Here is a 26,163-nt window from a genome sequence, read left to right on the forward strand (position 1 = left end):
CTCAGGCCTTTCTTCTTCGCTGCAAGCAGAAACCCAAGCACCAGATACAAAACTCCTCCCAGGAAGTGGGCTCAGCAGTCCCAAGGAGAATGGGTTGCTTATTCTGGAAGGATCTCCAACTCATACTCCCTTCTCCTACCCAAATTTAGTCAGATAAGCTTGGCATGTGAGAGCTGGAATAATTTGGTCCAATACTCTAGGTTTATAAAAGAAAACTGAACCAGGCCATTCTCTCACTCCCCTGCTTAACACCCTCCATCACTCCTAGAATGAAATCTGAAGGCCTTAGCCTAGCCTATGACAGGATTAGTCAACCTCGGCACCGTTGCCATTTTGGGCTGGATCATTCTCTGTTGAGGGGGCTGTCCTGTGCATTGTAGGATGTTTAGCAGCATCTCTGGTCTCTACCCACTAGATGCCAGTAGCAATTGTGACAACCCAAAATGTCTCTAGACGTTGCCAAATGTCCTCTGAGGACAAAATCGCCCAGTTGAGAACCACTGGTCTGCCAGGATCTAAATAACTTGAGCCCTGCCTACATTTCGGACCTCATCCACCTGCCACATCTGCCTTCTTTCTAGTCCCTGAAAACACAAGACCATTCCTGCCCCAGGGCTTGCACCTGCTGTTCCCTCAGCCTGGGAACCTCAACTCAAATGTCACCTCCTCATCTAAGCTTTCCACAACCACCCGGTTGAAAACCATCCTCTGCCTCCACCACTTTCGATCCCATCACCCTGTTTTATTTCTTTCACGGCACTTTGTCCTTATCTGGTATTTTCTTGTTCTCCAGAAAGGCAAGGACAGTGTCCAACTTGCCGCCACAATATTCATAGCACCTGGCACAACTTCAATCCAGATGACCATGAGAACAAACTATGCAGCGCCCAACATGGAGGCTGACGGCTGCCACATTGTGGTCCGAGAGGGGTCGTCCGTATGACACCTGTCGCCTGCCCAATCCAACCTCAAGAGATTGAAGGCGAGGTGGGAGGAGGAACTGGCTGACTGGAGCCACTGCCACCTCTTCCACAAAGAAACAGCCTCCTTTCCTTTTTGAAGAGCCTGATGAGCTTAATTTGGCTGAACCACGTGGGGTGGGCTTGGGAGAACCGAAATAGACAGTCTGTAAATTACTCAGATGAATTCAGAAGCCAGCCTGCGAGCCCCTCCCCAGCCGGCCTGTGCAAACACCGCTGTGCTCTCCACCCAGACAAAAATCCTGCAGCCTTTGAACACAGCTAAGTTCGAATCAACGAAAAGGAAATCAAAGAAAACGATTTGGGACAAAAGACACTTTCTGGGCAAAACAACAGCCGGGCTCTCCTCCCAACACACTTCCTTTGAAGTGCTTCTAAACGGCACTCGTGCTCTCTCTCACCTAGCAGAGGGCTTCCGATGTGTGCACACAACCTCTAACAATGCCCCAACACAGCTGCTGTCGCTTCTGCCTTTGTTCTCACCAGCTGGGAGAAACCTTCTGTCTCTCAATTTACCGCACAAACAACATTAAATAGGAATGGAGTTCTTAAAAAGCAAAATCCAACCACCATCCCAGCACTTTACACATTTCATCAAATATTTTCTTTTCTCCTCCCTCCGCGCCCCTCCCCAGCCCAGGTTGTCTTCCATTCCTTGTCAATATACCAAAACAAAATTTGCACAGCTGCACTGACAACGCAGCTGAATTCTGAACCACCCCCACTTTAAATTTAAATAAATAAACACACATTTTCCATGTTACTACCTAGACATCATAAGTATCCTTTTAAATGTCTACACAGCCTATTCCATTAGGCTGAAATACCGTAATTTATTTTAACCATTTTTCTATTGCTAGGTACTTAGGTTATTTTTAACCACCTAAAATTGAGGACTTTGGCATTTTTTTCTTTTAGATTACATTAGATTACATCCTTCTAATAAAACCCAGAGGTGGGACCACTGGGTCAAAGACTGTATCAAGATATAGCAAAAATATCCAGATATTTTTCTGCCACTCAATATGAACTGCCAGGGGCCAGCCCCGTGGCTTAGCGGTTAAGTGCGTGCGCTCCGCTGCTGGCGGCCTGGGTTCGGATCCCGGGCGCGCACCGACGCACCGCTTCTCCGGCCACGCTGAGGCTGTGTCCCACGTACAGCGACTAGAAGGATGTGCAGCTATGACATACAACTATCTACTGGGGCTTTGGGGGGAAAAATAAATAAATAAAATCTTTAAAAAATATATATATATATGAAATGCCAGACCGTTTGCCAAAAGGGCTGAACTAACTTCACGGCCACCAACAGGAGAGGACAGGAGTCTCCCCCAACGTCACCAGTACTGGGTATTAACATTTTGACAAACAGGCATGGGATCAGTGTGGTTGCTAAAATATTTTTTGTTTGCATTTGTTTGATTGAATATCGAGTCATATATCGATTTAATTGCATTTCCTCTTTTTCATGGAAACAGTGACTTTCTGTCTTTGTGAGTTCAATGCCCTTCCTCTATCTATATGCCCATGGCGTGGCCGACTATGCATTTCGCACTGGCATGTATTTATCTGTTACTATTAGGCTAATTACTGCTGTCCACTGGATATCTTACTGTGGATTTAGTGTGTATTTCCCTGACTGCTAAAAAGGTTGAGCATCTTTTCATGTTCATCAGCTATTTATACTTTCTCTTCTATGAAAACGCTGTTCATTTCCTTTTGCCCATTTTTCTATTGAATATTCATCTTTCATTAATTTATAAAAAAGCCTTTAAATATTATGGATACTAAATTATTCACCAGTTATGTACTGTTGTGAGCTGAACTGTGTCCCCCATGAATTCATATGTTTAAGTCCCAATCCTCAGTATCTCAGAATGTGACCTGATTTGAAAATAGGGTCCTTGCAGATGTAATTAGTTAAGATGAGGTCATACTGGAATAGGGTGGGCCTCTAATCCAGTGTGACTGGTGTCCTTATAAATGGGGGAAATTTGGACAGACATGCACACAGGGAGAACATCATGTGAAGACTGGAGATGTGCTGCCACAAGCCAAGAAACTACCAGAAGCCAGGAGAGAGGCCTGGAACAGCCTCTTTCTAGAACCTCAGAGGGAGCATGGCCCCGCTGACATCTGGACCTCGGACTGCCGGCCTCCATAACCGTGAGACAGTAAATTTCTGTTGTTTAAGCCACTCAGTTTGTGCCACTTTGTTACAACGGCCCTAGCAAACTAATATTTGTGTATAGCAAATGTATTTTCCCAGTTTGTGGCTTGCTTTGAATTTTTTTTTACCATATTTTCTGATGAGCAGAGGGCATAATTTTAAGAGGTCAAACACATGCATCCTTTTCTTCCACGGTTCACACTTTATGACTCTTTTAGAAACACTATGTTACACTAAGGTTGAAAAGATAGTCTCCTTTTCTTCCTTCTAAAACTTAAAGTTCGGCCTTTCAAATGTAACTCCTTGGGCCATCTGGACTTGGTTTTGGTGTGTGGTGTGAGGTAAGGCCCCATTTTCATCTTTGAGGGAGTGACCGTCTTTTCTCCTGTCTTTCTGCCCCACGAGGCTGTGAGCTCAACGAGGGTGGTGATTTTACGTTACTTCCACCCACCTCCTCAGGTGCAGAACAGACCCTTGGCGAACGCTGGCCAAGAGAAACGTCTGTTTATATCCTGTGTAGGAAGCTAAACCTTCCAGTGAAGATGGGAGAGAAGCTCCGACTTTTGATATGAGAGTTTATACCCAGGACTCAATGGCCGTCCAAACTAGATCAACCTACTTCAGATCCACTCAAGCGTCTCGAAAGAGTGACATATTGACTCTATCCTAAATTGGGCTCTCAGTGAGCATCCTGTAGCAGAGATGGCTATTCTAGCAGAGACTGCTCAGGAACACGCAACACTATCAACCCAAACGTGAAATGACAGGCAATAAGCCTTGCTTCCAGCTACCCAGCGTCCATAACGAAGGACCAACAGTGGACAGAATTATGTTAGGGAGGGTCCCCCTCAAGTAGAGGTGGCAGCAGCCAGGATGAGCCAGGGCACTTACGGGGAAGCGGCTAGGAAAAGCTCGGCCAGCTAAGGGAGGGCTTTCAAGCCAGTGGGGTCCAGCCCCCAGACCCTTCCATCTGCTGATTCCATTTCTGCGCAGAAAGCCCCCCTCTGCTTCTGTGTGTCTCACCAACCTCTACCCAACCTCAGATCCAGCCCAACCATCCAGTCAACAGATATTTATAGAGTATCTACCACATGTCAGGCACAGGGCTAGCATACAGCAGGTGCTCAATAATTATCCAACGACTGGGCGACAGTGCTAGACACAAAGGACACAGCAGTGAGCAATCTAGTCAAGGTCCCTGTAGTGCAGTTCCTGAGAATAAACATTATTTAATTATTATGCATAACTAATTAATTGTGAAATGATTTTATTAGCATTGTGGTGTGTGCTATGACGAATAACAGGGTGCTGTGGGGACTGACCTTCCTAAGACTCCCCTGCAGAGGTAGGAACAGGAGTTAGAGGGCCATGGAGCAGGCACAGATGACAAGTGAAAGGAGCAATACGGATAAGAGAGCGGGAGAAGGAGGACGGGCCGGGGGACAGGGGTGCAGAGCTGAGGCTGGGGGAAAAGACAGGTCAGCTCATGCCTTGCTGCCAGGTAAGGAGTTTGGACTTATCCTGAGGAATAGGGAGCCACAGAAGGCTTTAGGCAGACAGTCACCTAATTAGAGGTGCATTTGTAAAAGATTTCTCTGGCTATACCCCCTCCTCTTCTGACAGTTCTAGCCATCTCTCCTTCTGACTCCCTTTTCCATGCGCATTGTAATTATTCACTTCTCTGCACCTCTAGTTAACAAACTCTTTTAGGAGACTGTTTTACTTTTCATGTACTATAATTCCGGCGGGGAGGGACTGTATCTTTCATGTTCTCGCCCACCTCTCTTTCCTGCCCTAGTAACTGCAGGTGGCATGGTTGGTGTGGGTTGAATAGTCCCCCAAAAACACGTGTTGAAGTCCTAACCCCTGGTACCCATGAATGTGACCTTATTTGGAAACAAGGATTTTGCAGGTGTAATCAAGTTAAGATGAGGTCATATTGGAGTAGAGTGGGCCCTAGATCCAACATGGCTGGTGGCGTTGGAAGAAGAGAGGAGACAGACAGAGAAGGAGAGAGAACGTCATGTGATGACGAGGCAGAGATCAGGGGATGCGTCTACAAGCCAAGGAACGGCAAGGATGGCCACACCTGCAGAAGCTGCAGAGACGCCTGGAACAGAATCTCCCTCAGAGCTCCAGAAGGAACCGAGCCTGCCAACGCCTTGGCTTCGGACTTCCAGCCTCCAGAACTAGGAGAAAATAAATTCCTGTTGTTTTAAGCCACCCGGCTTGTGGTCATTTGTTATGGCAGCTCCGGGACACTGACACAGTGTTGGATTAGGCAAAAGGACTGGGTCACAGATCTAATTCCAACGCCAGCTCTCCCATGCACTGGCTGTGCAGCCCTGGACACGTGGCTGAACCCCTCTGAGCCTCCTTTCCTTTCCTCCTGAGAAAACAGGGGACCTAATATACACCCCACGAAGTTCTGGTGGAGAACAGCTCTTTTGAAGTTCTTCTGTTGGTTTGCACGACAGTGTTCTCTCGTAGTTTTCTGCTCACCTTCTGGCTTCTGTTTCTTGGTCCTCAGACTTCTTATTCCTGCTCCCCTGCCCTTAAATGTAGTTTTCCCCAGAATTCAACTCCTGGTCACCTTTCTTCTTACATTATACAGTGTTCCTTGGCAATTTTATTGATGCCTAGGGTTTCAACTCTCACATTTACTGTGTGAGCCAAACATGCTGATTTCTTTTGAATTCTAGTCCTGCCTAAGCGTGATATGTTTTCTCTTTCTCCTTTCCTTCCTTCCAGAAATATTTTTATTGAACATCCACGATGTACCAGGCACTGGGGAACCAGTGGTGAACAAGAGAGAAACAATCCCATCCTCTTAAAGCTGACATTGTAGTGGAAGAAACAGATAATAAAGAAATCAGTTTGTAATGTCTGCTAGTGCTAAGTGCTATATAGAAAAATCAAGCTGCCTAAGGAGATAGAAACTGATGGGGCTGCTCTTAGAGAGGGAAGTCAAGAAAGGCCTCTCTGAGATGGTGATAGTGAGGCCAGACCTGAATGAAGGAGGGAGCCATGAAGGTATCTGGAGGGAGAGCATTCCAGGCAGAGAGAGCAAGTGCAAAGGCCCTGAGGCAGGACCATGCTTGGTGTGCTTGAGAAACCCAACAAAGTTGGCGAGGAGCAGAACGAGGGAGGCCATCAACAGGGGGAAAATGTTGGAGGGAGAAGCAGGGTCTGGGTCTTGTTTAGAATTTATGTTGAATGAGACGGGAAACCACTGGAAAATTAGAAGCAGGAAAAGACACGAGCTAATATTCATTCTACCGGATTCCCCTGACTGCTGTGTTGAGAACACATTGAGGGGGGCAAAGGGATGAAGCAGGGAGACCTGTAAGGAGAGTTATAATAATCCAGATGAGAGGCGATGGTGGCCTGGACCAGCCGTAGGAGTGGAGGGGACTGAGAGAGGTTGGTAGGGCTGACACGATTTGCTGACGGGGGTAGGATAAGACTCCTAGGTTGAGGGTAAATGAGGGTACCACTAATGGATATGGGGAGCATGTGCGGAGGAGGAATCTGGGGAGAAATCCAGAGTTCAGTCTTGAACACGTTACGCGTGAGGTGTCCACCCAGGCAGGGGTCAGGCCTAGGCCGGTGAAGTTCAGTGTTTGCAAAGCTGCCCCCAGGAGAAACGCCACCTGGGGGTGCTTGTAAAACACACACCCCTGGGGCCTCCCTGAACCTACTTGCTTAGGTTCTCCAGAGGAGGAGCCTGGGAATTAGTATTTTAAACAGGTCTCCCAGAAATACCGGTCGCACGGGTGTTGCAAGTGATGGGATCAGATAAGATCACTCAGAGATCTTCAGCTGAGTGCACTGGAAGTCTCCACATGGATGCCCCATGGTCACCCTCAACACCCCGCACCCCAGACTGAACCAGTCATCGCCAGCCCCACCCCATCCTTACTGCTCCTCCCACCTCACCATCCAGCACCCCAGCCAGCAAGCACCCCAATGCGGCACACCGAGTGAGATCCTGGAGACCCCCCTCACCCTCTGCCCTCGTGTCACTTCCAGCAACTAAACAACCTTGACTCCGAGCCCAGCCCTGCCCGTCACACCTGGACGCCTCACCCACCACAGTCAAAGGTCACCCACCTCTGTTCTCACACATCTCACGACCAGTGGTTCTCAACCGGGCGACTATGCCCCCAGGGGGCATTTAGCAACATCTGCAGACATTTTTGGTTGTCACAGTTGGGGAGGGGGTGCTACTGGCATCTAGTGGATGGAGGCCAGGGATGCTGCTAAACCTCCTACAGTGCACAGGACAGCCCTTCCCCAAACAGAATGATCCGGCCCAAGATGTCAGTGGTGTCGAGGCTGAGATCTAACTCATTTAGTCTAAATCCAACTCGTGCCCCAGAAGGAGCAATCTAAAATGTAAACCTGACCAGGTTTCTCCCCTAATTTTTATCTTTTCATGGCTCCTGCCCCCTTCAGGATAAATGCTATCTATGAGGTTCTTCATCCTCCAGCTTCAGTTTCTCTCAATCTTATATTGTACCATTCTTCATAGGGTCAAATTATATGCCAGGCAAACAGAACATTCCAGACTGCCCAACCTCCCTCCCGCTCCCACTCCACCTACAAGTGGGGACAGGGGCCCCTCCCAGGTGCTCCCACAGGCCTCAGGCTTACCTCTTAGAGGAAATGCTACCAACAGGTCATGATTCTCGCAAACAAAAGCTCTACTCTGAGCCAGGCGCTGCATAGCACTGGGCATAGAGTGGTGAACAAGTCCCCAGGAACCCCATCCCAGGGAGGTGTCAGCATGGGCACAACTTAGGACTTCAGGTTCTAACTGTCACCTTCTGTCTAGATCACGAGCCCACACGAGAGCCTGCACATGGGAAACCCTCCTAATATGTTCACTAAATAAATGAATAACCACAGCAGAAAATATTGACTGAGCACTTCTGTACCACACATGGCATGTGGCATGTGTTATCTCATTCAATTCTCAAAAGACCTCTTTGATAATGATGATGATGATGATGTTGATGTTGATGATGATGATCATGATGATGATGATGATGATGTTGATGTTGATGGTGTTAATGATGATGATGTGATGATGATAACCAACATTACTGAGAGCACACCATGTACCAGGCACAGAGTTCTAAGTGCCTTCCTTTATTTTCCCATTTAATCTTCTCTACAACCCTCTGGGAGAGGGATTATTATTATCCTCATTGTCCCTACAAGTAAACGGAGACACTGGAAGGTTAAGGCACTGCCTGACATCACACAGCAAGCAGACAGCAGAGCCAGAATGCGATACAGTAAGAAATATATATTTGGCCTTTGTCCTCAGTTCCTGGCACACAGCTCCTAAAACCCTTGGAATCTCCAGAGTGATAAGAATATCTTCTGTATGCTAGTGAGATGAATGGTGCCCTAGAAAGCTTCAAGATAGAGGCTGGTCACCAGAAAGAGCAAGGCATGACTAGAGGGCTGGAACTCTCAGCCCCAACCCCCATCCTCTGGAGAAGGGAGGTGGGCTGGAGACTGAGTTCCATCGCCAACAGCCAATGAATTAATCAATCGTGCCTATGTAATGAAACTTCCATAAAAACTCCTAAATGACAGGGTTTGGAGAGCTTCTGAGTTAGCGGACACATCAAGGTGCTGGGAGGGTGGTGACCCAGAGAAGAAACACCCCTCCACACCCCTCGCCCCCAATACCCTGCCCCCTGCCTCCCTTCCATTTGGCTCTTCCTGAGGTGTATTCTTCATAATAAACCAATAATAGTAAGTAAAGTGCCTCCCTGAGTTCTGTGAGCCATTCTAGCAAATCATGAACCTAAGGAAGAAGCCATGAGAACCCCTGATTTATAGCTGGGTCGGTCAGAAGTACGGGTGACAACCTGGCACTTGTGACTGGCATCTGAAGTGGGGCCAGTCCTGTGGGACTGAGCCCTTAACCTGTGGGGACTGAGCCAACTCCAGGCAGCTCGTGTCAGAACTGAACAGAATTGTAGGGCACCCAGTTGGTGTCTGAAGAAATGGAGAATCTGTTGGTGTGGAGAAAACCCCCACACATTTGGTGTCAGAAGTGTTACGAGTGAAAACAGTTTACAGGACACGTATCTAAGGAGGCTGACTCCAGATGGTACACTCTTGACAGCTATGCTCTTTGGCTTTTATCCCTACTGAAAACCGAGGCTCAGAGAAGTCAAGGAACTTTCCCAAGGTCACACAGTGAGTGTCCCCTGTGACAACACTAGTGGCCTGCCTAAGTGCGCAGTAAATATTTACTGAATGGACGAAGGTGTAAATGGTCAAGTCGGGATTCAAACTTGGGTCTGTCAGACTTCAAAGCCCACCCTCTTACCCGGTCCAGGGCCTGGCACGTAGTAAGAGTCTAATACACCTATTGATTGATTTAAAAAGAAAGAAAGAAAAGCACAGGTATCCCTTATAGCTATTTTTCTTTCTTATGTCTGCTGCCCTTAGATGCCCTCACTGTTATGAAAAACTGCACTTTCTCTCAGTCTTAGGTTTTGGGGTGCACTACACAAGGTTTCTGTCTATTCAGCATCCCTCCCCCTTATTCTGGTATCAGAACCTCTGGCTGTGGTCTGGGTGGGGCTAACTCTGGACATTTGACCCCGCCTGGCTAGAGTACCCTCCTCTCCCTGGCCAGGTGATTGGCTCAGAGATGGCCATGTGACCAAACCAGCCAGTCAGAGTCCTCTCCATGGCAGGGGGTGGGGGGGGAGGTCGAATTCTAAGATGGCCCCCAAGGCTGGTGCCCCCTGGTGTACACTCCCTGTACAATCCCCTCACCCCCGAGTGTAGGTGGGACGTGTGAATATGATTGGACATCATTCTCACCATTAGGTTACACTATATGACAAAGGTAAAGGGATTTTGCAGATGAAATTAAGGTCCCCCAACAGTTAACTTTGAATTCATCAAAAGAGAGATTATCCTGGGTGGGCCTGACCTCATCAGGCGAGCCCTTTAAAAGAGGACTTAGACGTCAGAGATAAGGAGCAGCAGCACACACTCTCCAGTTAAGATTCTGGGTGGCCCTGAAGAAGCAAACCGCCACGTGTAGAGAGAGCCACGGGGCAGGGAACTGCGGGAGGCCTCGGAGAGCTGTGGGCTCAGTCCTACAACCGCACAAAACTGAATTCCGCCAATAACCAGTGGGCTTGAAAGAGGGGCCCAAGCGTCAGAGGAGATCAAGGCCCCGGCCGACACCTTGATTTTAATCTGATGAGCCTCTGAGCAGAGGACCCAGCTCCACCATACCTGGAAAGTGTGACGCCATACCCCGGAAAGGGTGTTGTTTTAAGCTGCTGAGTTTGTGGTTGTTATGCAGCAGTTGAAAACTAACACGGGGGCCAGGCTGTGAGCTGGCTATGGCCGTTTATTCTAACAACAGAAAGAGTCTACCTGAGGGACAGAGAAAGAGAGAAAGGTGGCGCCAAATTGAGCCATGCTGTAAGCGTAACATAGACAACAGATCCCACGATTTGGTATGAAAGGAATGTAAAATTTCACACTAATAATTTTATATAAATTGATTACATGTGATAATGATACCATTTTAGATACGTTGGATTAAATAAGACGGCGCTGGAATAAATTTCGCCTGTTTTAGTTTTTTTAATGTGGCTACTAGGAAATTTACGATTACATATACAGCTCACATTATATTTCTGGTGGACAGTGCAGTCCACGGACATCAGCTCAAGAGGGTCGTGGTGCTGCCCGGGGGCCTCTGTGGTTCAAGTCTTCTTTTGCTTCTAGGAACTACTCCTCTACCCTCTCAATACCACCCTCCTTGTCTCCAAGAGCCTGGTATGAATCCCGCCTCTGCCACTTCCTGTGTGACCCTGGACGGGTCCCCTAACTCCCTGGCCTCTGTTTTCTTATCTGTACAATGGGGTGGTAAGAACACCCATCAGATACAGTTGTTGAAGGAGTTAAATGGGTTCATACAGTGAAGGGCTTAGTGCCTGCATTCAGTAAGTGAATCTATTATCATTTTATTTTTCATTTCCCTTACGCTGGCTGGACTCAGTTTTGCTGCTGCCTGAAATGAAAAGACCCTTCTCTTACGGCCCCACTAATTTTCCCCTCGCGTCACAGTTATTGATGGCCCTGACTGTGTCTCAGAGGCGACTCCAGGTGACGGGGAAGTACTGAGTCCAGAGTCAGTTGAGTTCAAGTCCTGGGTCCACCATTTATTCCACGAGGCAAGTCACTCAATCCTGAAGCTCAGCCTCCTTGTGTGTAAAGCGGGGGCCATCACCGTACCCCACCCACCGCAGGCTTGTGTGAGTACTCAACAGGATCACGTGGGGAAAAGGCCTCACGCGGTGTCGGGAAACAGGAGGCATTGACACATGCTCGCTCTCTGCTATATGATGATGAGAATCTCGAGGGAAGGGACCGGGTCTCACTCATGTTTGTAGCCCCAGAACCTGCCATCTCTACGTGTTCAATCAATGGGGACGGCCCATGGAAACTTTCCGCCTCTCCCTCTCTGCACAGAGCCCCAACATTCTCTCTGAAGATGCCCGGCCACCCAACCCGCCAGCCACTCAGAGCCAGGGCCTCATCTTCTCGAGCCCAGCTGGAGTCGATGAACTGCTTGGCTGGCCAATGTTGCTTTAATCTCTTTGGTCAAACCGAGTCTTGGTCCCTTGGCTAGGAAGATCTTAACGCAATCATCACGGTAATGACTGACAGCGACATTTACTGAGCACTGACCAGCAATTAGCGCACATTAACTGAGGTCTTGCTACGTGCCGGGCCCATGTGACCACCACAGGCATTGTCAGATGCCACTCTAACCACAACTCCTGAGGTTAGGTTCGCTATTCCCGCCATTTTCCAAAGAAGAAAGCTGAGCCTCAGCGAGGCAGGGTGGAGACCGAGAGCAGATGCACGGATTTGAACGTGGCCTTGGGCAAGTTACTCAAACTTTCTGTGCCTCAGTTTCTTTAGCTGCAAAATGAGGATAAGCATAGTCCCTGGGTGTTTTCAAACTCACATGGAAAGCCCTAGAACAGCGCCTGGTCTGGGGGAAGCGCTCAGGAAGAGTCAGCAATTACCATCATTATCAGTGCCATTGAGCAACTGCCCAAGGTCACACGGCTGGAAGGGGCTGGGCTGAGTCTGGCCCGAGGATTATGGGACTGCAGGACTCTGCTCTTGACATCCATACGGCACCACTGTATACACCTGTTGGGCTCTGTGCTTTGAGCCTCATGTGAACTAGCCCTCTGACTGTGCACGAACACCCTCTAAAGTAAGTACCACTATGATCAGTGGGGTGCTGGTAAACTTTCCAGGGGGGAAAAGGCTCTGATTTGTGGCATCTGTCAACTTCACACACAACGGCTGATTTCAGGTTACCACTGTGAAGTCAGCCAGCTTGCAAAATTCCTGAAAATTTAACAATCGGCTCCATGAGCCAGTGCAAGCTAGCCAGCACGCCACACAATCTCCATTTTATAGACGAGGAAACTGAGGCTTAGAGGTGATACGTTACTCTCCTGGGCCCACACCTCCAGAGGGTGGCAAAGCCGGGGCTTGAACCCAGGTGTGTATGACTTCAGGGCCTGTGCTCTTAGCCATCATAGATCCCTTCTCTTGTAAGGACCAGCAGTGTGGCACAGTGGCAAGACCTCCCACCTGGAAGTCAGGCAACTTAACTCTAGTCTCGTTTCTGAAAGCTGTGTGACCTTGGACAAGTCACTCAACCTCTCTGTGCTGCAGTTTTCTCATCTATAAAACAGGGTCGGTCCAAGTCATCTCTGGTCCCCCTTCTAGTTCATATTATAACTAAGAATCAAGCTCACGTTGAGGTCTGAAATGTAAACTCCATTTCTATCTCAGGGGGCGAAAACAAGAAGGAGCACATGCAAAGAAACTTCTAGTTAACACTGCCTTGTAAGGCTCTGGCCTGGGCCCAGCCCTGGCTGCGCAGTATTGTCAAAGCACTGCCGTTCACCAAACCTGGGCAGGAAACCTTTCTGACACACACACAGAGGCCAGGATTCTGCTGAGAGGGTCAAGGCTGACAGCAGCTCAGAGCAAGTTAAAGAGGGATTCTCATTAAAAACTGACATCTGCCTCGTCAAGGGCCTTGCTGTAACAGTATCAAGTGCTGAGTGATCTCGAAACACAGTACGCAGTCAGGAGAGGCTGGGGCGCGCACCACTGCAGGCGGTTCACAGGCACTCGGCCCCATCAGCACGTAACTCTGGGCGCCTCGGATCATCAACTATTTTTCCTTTTAAAAAATATCCTAAATTCCTTCTATCTTTGCCTGGGGCGTGGTTAAGATCAAAGTAGCATGTAGTCACGCGACGCATAACGACACACACGACGACGGTGATCCCGTGAGATCAGTACCACACAGCCTAGGTGTGTAGTGGGCTGTGCCATCTAGGTGTGTGTAAGTGCACTCTGTGACATTCACACAACGACGAAATGGCCTAACGACATATTTCTCAGAACACACCCCATTGTTAAGCGACGCATGACTGTAATTGAAACACAAATCAGATTCTAAGGCCGATTCCTCACGGCCTCCATCTCAACTGCTCTCCAGCCTCTCCTTCCTCTTTTTGGCATCCCCTCCTCCTCCCTCCTGGGGCCTGGGCTCCCGGGCACCACTTATTCAGTGTATGTTACACGCCAGGGGCTCTGCCTGCCTGACCTCAGGTTTTCAAGAGGCAACGTAGTGGGCAGAGCGGCCAAGAGCACAGCCTCTGGGGCTGGACAGGCTGGGTTCAAATCCCAGCTGCGTGGCCTTGGGGGGGCATATTACTCAACGCATGCCTCAGTTTTCCCATCTATAGAATGGGATGATAATAGTTAATACAATAGAAGCGCTCAGCCTCACGCCTGGCGCAGTGAGTGTTACTTCAGAGTCAGCTATCATTATTATCATCTTCACAGTTTTCCTCCAGCTCCCCATGCAGTATGCATTATTACCCCTGATTTATGGGGGAGGGATTGGACTCAAGTTCACGTGGATGGTAAATGGCAAAGTCAGGACCAGGTCAGTCTAACTCAAGAGCTAATGCTCCTTACACAATCCTATTTATTCCATTCAAAACACATCCCCGGAGCTCCTTCTAGTGCCAAAGACGCTGAGAATAAATAACAACCAAAGCTGATGTCTATGGAGTGGTTACCCCGCCCCAGGGTCTGGCCAAGCCTTTAGCTGTGCATCGACAGGAGAGGGGCCTTTTCCTGTTGACCCCAGAACTGGCCCAAAGCTGGCGGCAAGTGAGAGGTACCAAGGAGCCAGCAACAACCGGGGCCCAGCACTTCCCTCAGGGATTTTTGAGGAGCAGAGACCAGGTCCTGCAGTATCCACACCTTCCCCAGTCCCCGCCTCTATAAGCAAAAGGGGGATGTTGGCCAAGTGGGGAGAGCTGGGGACTGTCCCTGCTCATCCACCCAAAAGCCGAGAAAGACAGCTGCCAAGAGAGCCCCTCGCAAAGAACAGACGCGCCCTCAAGGACCAGAGAGGGGCACCTTCTTCTCTGCGGGCATCTGCTTAGCCAGGGGTCTTGCTCATCTGTTTCGCATCTTCCTGACCAGAGGCAAGGAGGATGGAGAGAGGTGGCAGGCAGAGAGAGTGGGCAGCATGGAAGACCCTGTGCGCTGAGCCCTCGAGGCGGCAAGAGGAAGTGTGGGGATGTGAAGGTGCGGCCCAGCCCCCAGCCCTGACCACATCACTGCCGGAGACCGCCAGCTCTCTGGCCACCAGAGTCCTCTCTCTCGTGTGCATGAGGCAGGCTGGAGCCTGGGGAATTAAGGACTCCCGGCAGCCCCCTCCACCTGCGTCTGCTGGGAGCCGGTCAGTAAGCACCCAGCGCCCACACTCCTAGGGCAAGCTCCACCGAGGGCCCAGGAGCATCACAAGGCAGCGGCCCACAGTGCTAATAACACATTCTTGATTGGTCTCACTTCCCTCCTTCCCTTCCGGTTTTCCTTGGCATCACCCCCAAATAAAATACCTGCACTCAAATCTTGGTCTCGGTCTGTTTCTAGGGGAGCTCAATGCAGGACGACAGATGACTTTCCCAGGGGTCAGGGAACCCCAGAGAAGGGAGCTGGGTTCGGGCCATCTGACCAGGGCCCATCCTCGAGGGCGGCTCCCTGGTGAAGGGACTCCAACGGTAAGAGGCCAGGGGATACACTCCTGGGGCCAGGGCAGCCCCTGCCCACCGCCAGGACCTTCCCAACAGTGGACACAGTCTGCCCCCAGGGCCAGCTCTTGAACGGCTGCCTGCCCAGGTTCCTCAGTGGGGACCTGAGCAGAGATGCAGCGACGATAACAGCGGGAACTGTAGCTATGGCAGTGAAGCAAGGAGGCATTCACGCTTCCTTCTCTGAATCCACACTCCTTCCTGCTTCAAGACCCCCGAGGAGTGGTGAGGGGCCACCTTCCACCGTGTGGACGAGGGAGGACAGAGCGCGCCCTGGCCCATGACCAGGCCGGGCCCCAGAGCATCCTCCCTGGGACTTCCGGAACTTTCAGAAGTGAGGATCTCTCTTTCCACCTGTGTGGCCCAGCCAGCAGGAGGTAAGCGTGAGGCAACTTGTGGCCACTTGTGCTTCCACATGGGAAGGGCCTTCCTGAGAAGAGGGGCGATGGAGGAAGGCGCAGCTGAGGAACATTCTGGCTGAGAAAGATTGCCAGGGCACCACTGAGCCCCAGACCCAGTGCTGCCTGGAGCCCACACAACCACAGACCTGCCTCTTTGGTCAAAGAGAGTTTGAGACGGGTTCTGCTAGTTTTAACCCAGATTCCTGATAAAAAGAGACATTTAGGGGGTCACCCAAGAAAGTAAGTCTTGACCTCAGAGTCATGCAATTTTTTTTATTGCTCAATCAACACAGCCGTTCCCACTGCTGACACCTATCTTGGTGTCAATTCAGACGGCCCTTTGGCCATTTCCAAAAACTCCAATCACAGTGGCGCTCTTGAGAAAAGCCTCGAGCACGCCCCAGACTCTGGGGACTTTCTTAACAGACAGGTTCAGAGCAAACGCAGAATTCCTTCTAAGGGGACAGCTCCAAAGGTGGAAGGAAGCAAGATACATATTGATATAAAAATGTGGGTGTACTTGTGAGAAATACAGCCTTATCATGCTCAAGTTCCATGGTGTAGGTCAATCTACCAAGTCCTGGGCCAGGGCTTCTCCTAAGCAGATGATTTCACAGCGGTTATGGGTGTGGCTTTGGTGTTAGTCTCAGGTTCAAGTTCCTATTCCAGCTGTGCAAACTTGGGCAAGTTCCTTAACCTCTCTGAGCCTCAGGGTCGCCATCTATAAGATGCAGGAGCCGGTACTATCCATCTGGTAGGGTAACGTAAGTATTGCCCCCAGCCCAGGGTCTGGCGTGCGGTGAGTATCCAGAACACATTTATTGCTACTATCTCTGAACCTCCCTTGCAAAGGCAACTTGCACAGGCTTCACCTCCCAAGCCGCAGGGCCCTGAATTCTAGGCATCAAAGGTCTAAAAGGCGTTGCTTCAGACAGAGCAACTCTCAGGTTAAAGCAATTATCAGAAACAGACACATCCAGCCTTCAGGTGTGCAAATATCACCTTTGATTAAACACATTTTCTTTTCTGGGCTCAAATCAAACACTCCTCCTCAGCAGGCAATCTGGCTTGGTAATAAAAGATTCTGCACCCTACACGACTCAGAATTATCCCCCGAGAACATCTAAGAGCCCTCGAACCTGAGACTGCTCCCTCCTGCATGGCTCCATAAAACATAATCCTAATGGCAGCCCACATGGGGCACTCAGGCAGCCACGCCAGCTCATTAAACCATCACGGCCGCCGACCAGCGAGTGGCATAGCCACGCTCCGGACCCGTCTGTCCAGCTCAAACAGCCACCCCCCGTCTACCTGCCACCAGCCACCCAGCACTTCCCAGTACGAGGTCCACAGTTCACCTGCATTAGAACTTCCCAGCACATTCGCTAAAGTGCAGGTTCACCCAAGACTTAGGAAATGAGAATCAGCGAGGCTAGGGTCTGGGAGCCCCTGGGTGATTCTGATGCTTGTGAAAGTAAGAGAACCACAGCATGACAGTAGAAACCCCCAGTCTGTGTCACAGCCCTTGTCTGCAGGGCCCCTGAGCTGGAGGTTAATGTCTAAGGACTGGTCCCGGGCATCAAAGACTCTCCTTCAAATTGCCTCGCAACCTGGCCACTTGTTCACGACTAATTTACACCCGGGTCCAGGCCGTCACCCCTCCCGCCTAGGAGACCACAGCCAACTACTCCTAACGGGGGCCCTGCTCTCTTCTCTCTTCTGCTCCCCAACGTTTCATTATGAACATCTTCAAATACAGAAAAGCTGCAAGAATCGTATAGTGACCTCCTTTATATTCATCACTTAGATTCTACAATGAAGTTATTAACATTAATAATTCTACTATTAATATTTTTAAAATACGCTGTATTTGCTTTATCGCTTATCCGTCGATCTCTTTTGAATGCATTTTAAAGTAAGTTGCAGACATCAGTACATGTCCCCTAAACACTTGAGCAGGCAAATTATTAACTAGAATTCAACGTCTGTCTATGGCTCTTTTTTTTTTCCAGATAAAATGTATATACAATGAAATGTGCAGACCTTAAGTGTACTTGATGAATTTGACAAAGGCAGACACCTGTGTATCTCAAAGCCCTATCAAAATGTAGAACATCATGATTAGTCCAGAAATTTCCCTCTTGCCCCTTTCCACTCAGTCCCCATCCCTACCCCAGTTGCAACCACTGTTTTGATTTTTTCACCATAGATTAGTTATGTCGGTTCTTGAACTTCATATAAATGCGATCATATATATGATATGCTCCCTTGGGTCTGGCTTCTATTTAGCATAATGGTGTCAGCATGATGTTCTACTTGGCATAATGTTTGTGACATTCACCCATGCTGTGTGTATCCGTACTTTGTTCCTTCTTATTGCTGAATAATGTTCCATGATAGGAATGTACCACACTTTGTTACCCTTCATCCTGTTGATGGACACACTGGCTGCTGCCAGTTTAGAGCTATGATGTGAAAAGCTGCTGTGAATATTCATGCACAAGTTTTGGTGTGGACCCCACGTTTCCATTTCTCTCAGGAGTGGCACTGCTGGCTCACAGGGTAGATGTATGTTTCGTTTTACAAGAAAATGCTAGAACTTCTTCCTAAGTGGCTATACCACATTACACCCCCGCAGCGCTGTCTGAGAGTTCCAGTTGCTTTACATGCTCACCAATGTTTGGTGTGGTCAGTCTCTGTCATTTTAGACATTCTGGTAGGTGGGTGTGTGGTGGTGTCTGACTGTGGTTTTCATCTGCGTTTCTCTGATGGCTAATGATGTTGAGCACTTTTCCATGTGCTTATAGACCGTTGGTATGTGTCTTTTTTGGTCAAGTGTCTGTTCAAAACTGGTGCCCATTTTTAAATTGCCAATTACTTAAATTTAGTTAAATAAATAAATCTTTTCTTTTTGAGTCATTGGAGTTCTGTATATATTTTGGATATAAGTACCCTGTCAACGTGTCCCCCAGTGATTTCTCTCCAGGGCAGCCTGACTGGGGCACCCCTCCTTCTCAAAACTCTCCACCCCGCTTAGGAATAAAAGCCAAGTCTTTACTTCAGCCTACAAGATCAATGTGATGCGGCCTTGTATACAAATTCAACCTCATCTCCTACTGTTCTCGCCCTCACTGGCTCTACTCTAGCTATCAATGTGCCAAGCAAGCTCCTGCCCCAGGGCCTTTGCACTGCCTATACTCACTGTTCAGAATGCTCTTCCCCAGATATCCTCCAGGCTCACTCCCTCTCTCCATCCAGCCCTCTACTTAAATTTCTTCCCCTCACCCGTCTAAATAGCATCCCTACCCTCACCACCCAGCCATCTCTCTCCAGCCCCTTATCCTCCTTTATTGTTCCTCGTGGCATAGACAGTGCCAACACGGCATGATCTGTAAACTCACTTGTTTGCTGCGTATCTCCCTCTACCAGAATGTCAGCTGCACGAGGGCAGGGACTTTGTTTTGCTAGCTGGAGAGAACCAATCCAATGTCTTGGTGATGGCACGTCATTTTTTAAGCCAAGAGCCTCAGTTCTACCACTTAGCAGCATGAACAAGTTACTTAACTTCTCTCTGCCCAGTTTTGCCCTTTGTAGAGTGGGCCTTGTGAGGATAAACGAGTTAGCACACGTGAGGATAAACGAGTTAGCACGCGTAAATCATTTAGAGCTCTGCTCGGCTCACACAGACGCTCACTGACTTACAGCTAAAGCAGCAGCCCCATCCCTGGACCATGGTAAGCAGGCAACATATTCACCGACTAAATAAATGAGTAGTTCATACATGTACAATATTTGTATTGTGTGTTTATGGTGTACAATAGATTATAATTTCCCCCCAATTCGAGGGCCTTCCACATCCGGAAGCTACTTTCTCCTGAGAAGAGTTTATATCTGCACGGCTACACTGCAAGCTGCGTGAGCAAACCAAGACCCACGAGGTTACGTGACTCCAGTCACAACCGACCTGGAGAAGAGCTGGAACGGGAACTCTGGTCCTTCCCGATGCCCCGTGAGGCTCCGGCACGGCCACCGGCCATCTAATCTCTCCACCTCCCCCGCCCCTCCTTCCCAAAGCCACATAATCTCAAGAGAAAACGAACTGCCTTCATCCTGGATATTTTTCTGCTTCAAAACAGGATTGAAGAAAGGGCCGGCCCGGTGGCGCAGCGGTTAAGTGCACGCGTTCTGCTTCTGCAGCCCGGGGTTCGCGGGCTCAGACCCCGGGCGCACACCAACGCACTGCTTGTCAGGCCATGCTGTGGCGGTGTCCCATATAAAGAAGAGGAACATGGGCACAGATGTTAGCCCAGGGCCAGTCTTCCTCAGCAAAAAAGAGGAGGATTGGCATCGGATGTTAGCTCAGGGCTGATCTCCCTCACAGAAAAAAAAAAAAAATGATTGAAGAACTATCTATACACTCATGTTCATGGTAGCATTAGTCACAATAACCAAAAGGTGGAAGCAACCCAAGTGTCCATCAACCCACGAATGAACGGACAGACAAAATGTGGTATATGCACACAATGGAATACTACTCAGCCTTCAAAAGGAAGGAAATTCTGGCACGTGCTACAGCATGGATGAAACTTGAGGACATTGTGAAATAAGCCAGTCACAAAAAAGACAAATACTGTCTGATCCCACTTACATGAGGTACCTAGACTAGTCACATTCATAGAGACACAAAGAATGGTGATTACCAGGGGCTGGGGGCAACACGGGATGGGGAGCTATTGTTTAATGGGTATAGAGTTTCATTTTGCAAGATGAAAAGACTCCTGGATATGGATGGTGGTGATGATTGGATAGCAACATAAATGTACTTAAGAACACTGAAACGTACACTTAAAGTGGATAAGATGATAAATTTTGTTATGCATGTTTTGTCACAATGATTAAGTTTTTTTTAAAAAGAGCTGAGACCACACAGACTGCACCTCTAAATGGCCAACGCATCAATTCATTTCAGTCCACTTGGATGAGCGAACTTCTCTCAGCAGCCAGCGTAACGTCACACCTATTCAATCACCCCACACGCCTCCTATTTCTCTGTCCTCATTTTCAGGATCTTCCAGCCAACCCTTATCAATGAGACCAAAAAACTTGCAGTAGCTCCATTAGCTGCTAATTTCCTGAACGCCAAGATCAAAGACACAATGTTCAAAGGCACACAACAGCTGGGACATTCTGCTGTGAGCCAGCGGATGCCTACACGCTGGCCCGACCGGCCTCCTGTTCCCGTGGGTTCTCCAAGGCAGAGAATGCAGAACAAGACCCTCAGAGATACTCTGACCATTAAGCGGGCTGAAAACGAGGAACCGCAGAGTTCTGGGTCCCCCCACGACACAGCTGCGTCTTCCCCTCCCACTCCACTGACCAGCCGAGGGCTTGGTGAAGGCGGATGTCGGCCTCCAATGAAACCAGCAATGACATCATTCTAACGGCCTCAGCGGGCTGGGGGAGGGTTTCCTCTGTCTGCAATGCAGGCCTAATTTGCTTGATGTGGATTTTCGTTCAGAACCAATATCTCCTTTTCCACATACAGAATGAACAGCAGAGCAGTTCCCTGGATACTGCCCCTCACAGCTCCATCCTTGGCTCTCCGCCCATCCCAACAACTGGCTCTCTCTGAAACACCCTCCTCACCCCACAGGGACCAGCCCAGCTCTCGTCTCGCCTGTCACGGCCCACCCTGCCGCTGTCCCCCCAACCTCCCCTCTCTCCTTGCTCCACACAGGCCTTCTCATCCTCGGCACTACTGACATGTGGGGCCGATCATTCTTTGCTGTGGGGCTGTCCTGTGCACTGCAGGATGTTAGCGACTTCCCTGGTCTCCGCCCACTAGATGCCAGTAGCGCCTCCCACCCACCAAACCCCAGTGTCTCCCAGCACCGCCCAAGGTCCTGAGGACAAAGCCGCGCCCGGTTCAGAACCACTGTTCCACAATCTGGGAGCTTGAGGGAGGCCCACGGCCGCCCAGCCGAGAATCCGATTTCCCAGCCTGGTCCCAGCCAGTGACCCGCAGATGTAGGAGTACAGACGGCTGGCTCCTGGTCTGGACGAGGGACATGGTGCAGCGTGATCCGGGGTCCAGAGTCCCCTCGCCACCACAGACCAGCAGATGCTAGGTCTCATTGGGACCACGCCCTCGTCCAGCTGTCACCGTTTACCTAGACGGCTTCACCCCCTCCCCTGCAGGGTTTTCTCCTGTTTGCATCCTGTTTGGGGTTGAATTGTGCCCCCCAAAAAGATATGTTGACATCCTAACTCCCAATACCTCAGGATGTGACCTTATTTGGAAACAAGGTCGTTGCAGATATAATTAAGATGAGATTGCACTGGAGTAGGCTGGGCCCCTAATCCACCGTGACTGGTGCCCTTATAAGAAGAAAGAAGACACAGACACACACAGAGAGAAGGCTGTGTGATGACAGAGGCAGAGATCGGAGCAAGGCAGCTACGAGCCAAGGAGCACCAAGGACTGCCAGCCGCCACCAGAAGCCAGAGAGGCCAGGGAGGATCCCCTAACGGCCCTGCCGGCACCTCGATCTCTGACTTCTAACCTCCAGACTGTGAGACAATAAATTTCGGAAGTTTTAAGCCACCTAACTTGTGGGGCTCTGTCACAGCAGCCTTAGGAAACTAATCCCCCCCAAATCCCTATCTCAGGCTCTGCTTCAAGGGAGCCCAACCTCGGACAACTGGCCTTTCCAGTCACAGGGCATAAACTCCAGGGCAAGCTTGAGATGGGAGCTGGAGTCCACTCTTCCCTTAGGCAGTTTCCACAAGCCTTTCTTTGTGTGAGAAGGAAGGTAGGAAAGGAAGAAGGAAAGGAGAAAGGAAGGAAGGAGGGAGAGAGAAAGGAAGAAGGAAATTCACTTTGGAGAACCCCTCCTTCCATCATTCATTCATTCAACAAACAGTATTGAGCACGACCACATGCCAGGCACTGTTCTAGGTGCTGGGAATACAGAAGTAAACAAAATAGACAGAAACCTCTGCCATCATGGGGTTTACGGACCAGCAGGGGAGACAGACCATCAAATATGTGGTCTACGGGATGATGGAAGTGCCGTGGAGAGAACAGAAGCAGGAAGGGCGGGCCCGGTGGCTCAGTGGTTAAGCGCGTGCTCCGCTGCGGCGGCCCAAGGGTCACAGGTTCGGATCCCGGGCGCGCACCGATACACCGCTTGTCAAGCCATGCTGTGGCAGCGTTCCATATAAAGTGGAGGGAGATGGGCACGGATGTTAGCCCAGGGCCAGTCCTCCTCAGCAAAAAAAAAGAGGAGGATTGGCAGATGTTAGCACAGGGCCGATCTTCCTCACAAAAAAAAAAAAAAAGAAAAAAGAAGGAGGAGAAGGGGTTCCGGATGGCCCAGGGTGGGGGCTGCCATGTAAACAGTGACGCTGCAGATGCTCCACAGCTCCGCCCGGGCGTGGTCTCGGCTCAGGCACACCCGGCCTCTTGCTCTTTTCCGCCCCAGCCCTCCTGTGAGGCGGTGGAGCCCACCTGGCCAGCACGCAAGGGCGGAGTCCACGCTCCAGCAGAATGGAAGGCCGCCCCCTCCTGCTGCCAGAACAGCGACCTGAAGGACCACCACTGACCACTGACCTTCCCTGCCTCCTCTCCTCACCCCTCACTCCTGCTTCCGGGATCACCTCCTAAATCAACTACCCGCTCCCAGGTGCCTCGGCCTCGGATTTCAGGACAGCCAAACTAGGGTGGACGTGCCAGGAAGGCTTTGCCGAAAAGGTGACATTTCAGCCAAGACCTAAAGGAGGCCAGGTATGGGGATGTCCAGATTCTCTGTCTGTCCAGGGCCTGCCACTGATGTCAAGAACAGAGCTTGGCCATATAGAATTTATTTTGTCGAGTGGGTCTCCCTCTTGTGATTGTAAGTTTCTTGACCGTTGAGAACCCGGTGATATCAAATATCCAGGAGGATACACGGAAACCACCCAACACATCCAGATCATGTGATGGGAAGCAGGATTGGGGACTCGGGCGGACGCTGCCAACACCATGCCCACTGTCTCCAGGCCCTGACCACTTCAGCACACACAGGCCTACAGCCAGCTGCCAGCAAACGCACGTTTTGCATCTGTGGATGTCAAAGGTCTCTTTATCTGCCAGTGTAACAGGCCAAAAACGCCAGGGAATGAACCTCCCTGTCCCCCAACCACCCTCTTTCACTGGCTGACAGGAGTTGGTGTATAAATACCCCAGCTCCCTCGCTCCCCAGGTGAAAAGACTCAGGCATGTGTCTGATGCTGGCTCCCCGTTTCCCCAGCAGGTTTCAGCTCCAATCACCCACAGAGGTAGCCGGCCCGATAATGCATCCTCTACGGGACTTTCCCATTCCCTCTGGGGGTGTCCTCTGCTGTCACCCCTGAGAAATGACCTCCCTTGCCTCGGGGTCTTCTTCTTCTTGGGGAATTCAAACTAAGAGAGGGATAAATCTCCTATCTTTGATGGTGTGTACAGACACACACACACACACGCACACCCCGACAGTGGAACAGCCCCTCCAGTCCTCGTGTTAAAAACCTGCGTTCTGAATGTGATGCTGGCCAGGAGAGCTCAGCTTTGAGAAGCGCCTCAGTGTGTTTGATGCAAGACAATCCCGCCCACATTTCCCAGGACTGCTGGCCCCAGCGTGGATGGGCCAGACCAGCCTCCAGATGGTTGGAGTCTGGCTGGGTCTTTCCCTCCCCTGGCCGCCACCACATCCTCGCACCCGCAGGGGCTGCACTGTCATCCTCCAGCCCACGGATGCCCAACGGAGGGACAGCCCACCAGAGACAGCCTGGTCCGTGGGTGGCTTCCCAAGCGGCCAATCGCATGGCCCCAGGCTGGAAGGGGGAGGGAAGCCAATCGCACAATTTGCCTGGAAAACATCCATCTATCATCCTCTTCTTCAGCCCTCGTTTTATTTTCCCCAAATCAATTTCTGAAAGTCAAAATGACTGATCGCTTCAGACCCCGGACAACCATTGTCCTTATTAAATAACCCGGCATCAATGACAAAAAAGCTCCCAGGGTGGTGGGTACATGAATCTACACATGTGATAAGTTTTCATAGAACTACACACACACACACACGCGCACACGCACACAGCGGTGCACGTGAAAACTGAATAAGGCATGTAGTTGAGCTGTGAACATCTATTTCCTGATCCTGCTCACTACTCTGGTTGTGTAAGATTTACCACCCGGGTTGAGGGATGAAGAGTACACAGGAACTCGCCGTACTGTTTTCGCAACTTGTTGTGCGGCGGAAATTATTTCAAAATAACAAGTTTTAAAAATGCAAAGAAATTCATAAACATCACCATTTAAAAAAAAAAATCTTAGGGGACACCACCACCCTGCCCCCCCCTTACCTGAGAACTGGGGATCAGCGCCTTCCACCAGTGCCCGCCTTTCACCAGGTCAACCTCGCACAGAGGCACGGCCACCTTCCCAATGACGCAGTGGCGCGAGAACTTATCAAAATCCACCACGGTCAGGAGCAGGGTTCTCCTCTGCGCTTCCAGGAAGGGGATCTCGAAGGTGTAGCGCTCCTCGAAGACGGGCTTCTGGGTCTTGCGTTTGACCCCCGTCTGCTTGGAGTTCTTCTGGTCCGGCAGGAGGCAGATCTTGACGTAGGGGTTGGAGTGCGCCATGTCCTGGCGCGCGCCGTCGTGGGAGAGGGGGGGCGGCAGGTCCCGGGCCTCGATGACCCTCACGGTCAGGTGGTTGTGCAGCAGGTCGTACTGGGTGCTGAAGTGCAGCATGCCCAGCTGGTACTTGGACAGGATCTCCTCGTCCGTCAGAAAGTCCACGTCGTCGCTGTTGGAGTCCAGGGAGTAGAGCCGGGGCTCGAACTTGCTGAAATAATCGTCCGGGGCGTAGGTCCGTCGGAGCACCGAGGGCTGGATGGGCTCCTTCTTGGCGCTGAGAACGCCAAACTCGATGGGTTTGATATCAATGAGCGGGGAGCTGGGTCGTCTGGACTCAAGACCTAAACGGCCGCCAGAAATAAGAATTAACACCGCCACGTAGGGGACCGGACCTGGGCCACCGCGTGAGGTCGGCCACGTTTCCCGGATTCTCACATTGTTCACTGCTTCATCATGCTCTTCGCCCTCTGCTCTCCACAGCCTGAAATCCTCTCATTTATTCTATGAGAGGCGTCTGGGCGCCAGGCACCGTTCTAAATGCACTGCATGTATCAAGTCAGCTAATCTTCACCAGGTATTAGCCAGTGACTGTTATCCCCATTTTACAGATGAGGAAACAGATACTTCAAGTCAAATGTCACATAACTAGTAAGAGGAGGAGCCAGGGGTCACGCCCAGCCTGTCTGGCCCCGGAGCCAGGGGTCACGCCCAGCCCGTCTGGCCCCAGAGCCTGGCTCTAA

At 50.3% G+C, this 26,163-nt stretch overlaps 1 protein-coding gene across 18 annotated transcripts in view; it reads right to left on the reverse strand.

Moving 5' to 3' along the window:
* Positions 1 to 26,163, reverse strand: part of SYT17 (synaptotagmin 17) — a 78,406-nt gene that overhangs the window by 38,986 nt on the left and 13,257 nt on the right. For all 18 annotated transcript variants that reach the window (XM_087417032.1, XM_087417031.1, XM_087417030.1 and 15 more), the window contains one exon: positions 25,145 to 25,764. In XM_087417032.1, the coding sequence (XP_087273158.1) occupies positions 25,145 to 25,764 (620 nt within the window). The remainder of the gene's footprint in view (positions 1 to 25,144; positions 25,765 to 26,163) is intronic.

This window comes from Ceratotherium simum, chromosome 26, assembly GCF_057802395.1.
Source record: "Ceratotherium simum simum isolate JZ-2026a chromosome 26, ASM5780239v1, whole genome shotgun sequence".
In the NCBI taxonomy this organism is placed as follows: Eukaryota; Metazoa; Chordata; class Mammalia; order Perissodactyla; family Rhinocerotidae; genus Ceratotherium; species Ceratotherium simum.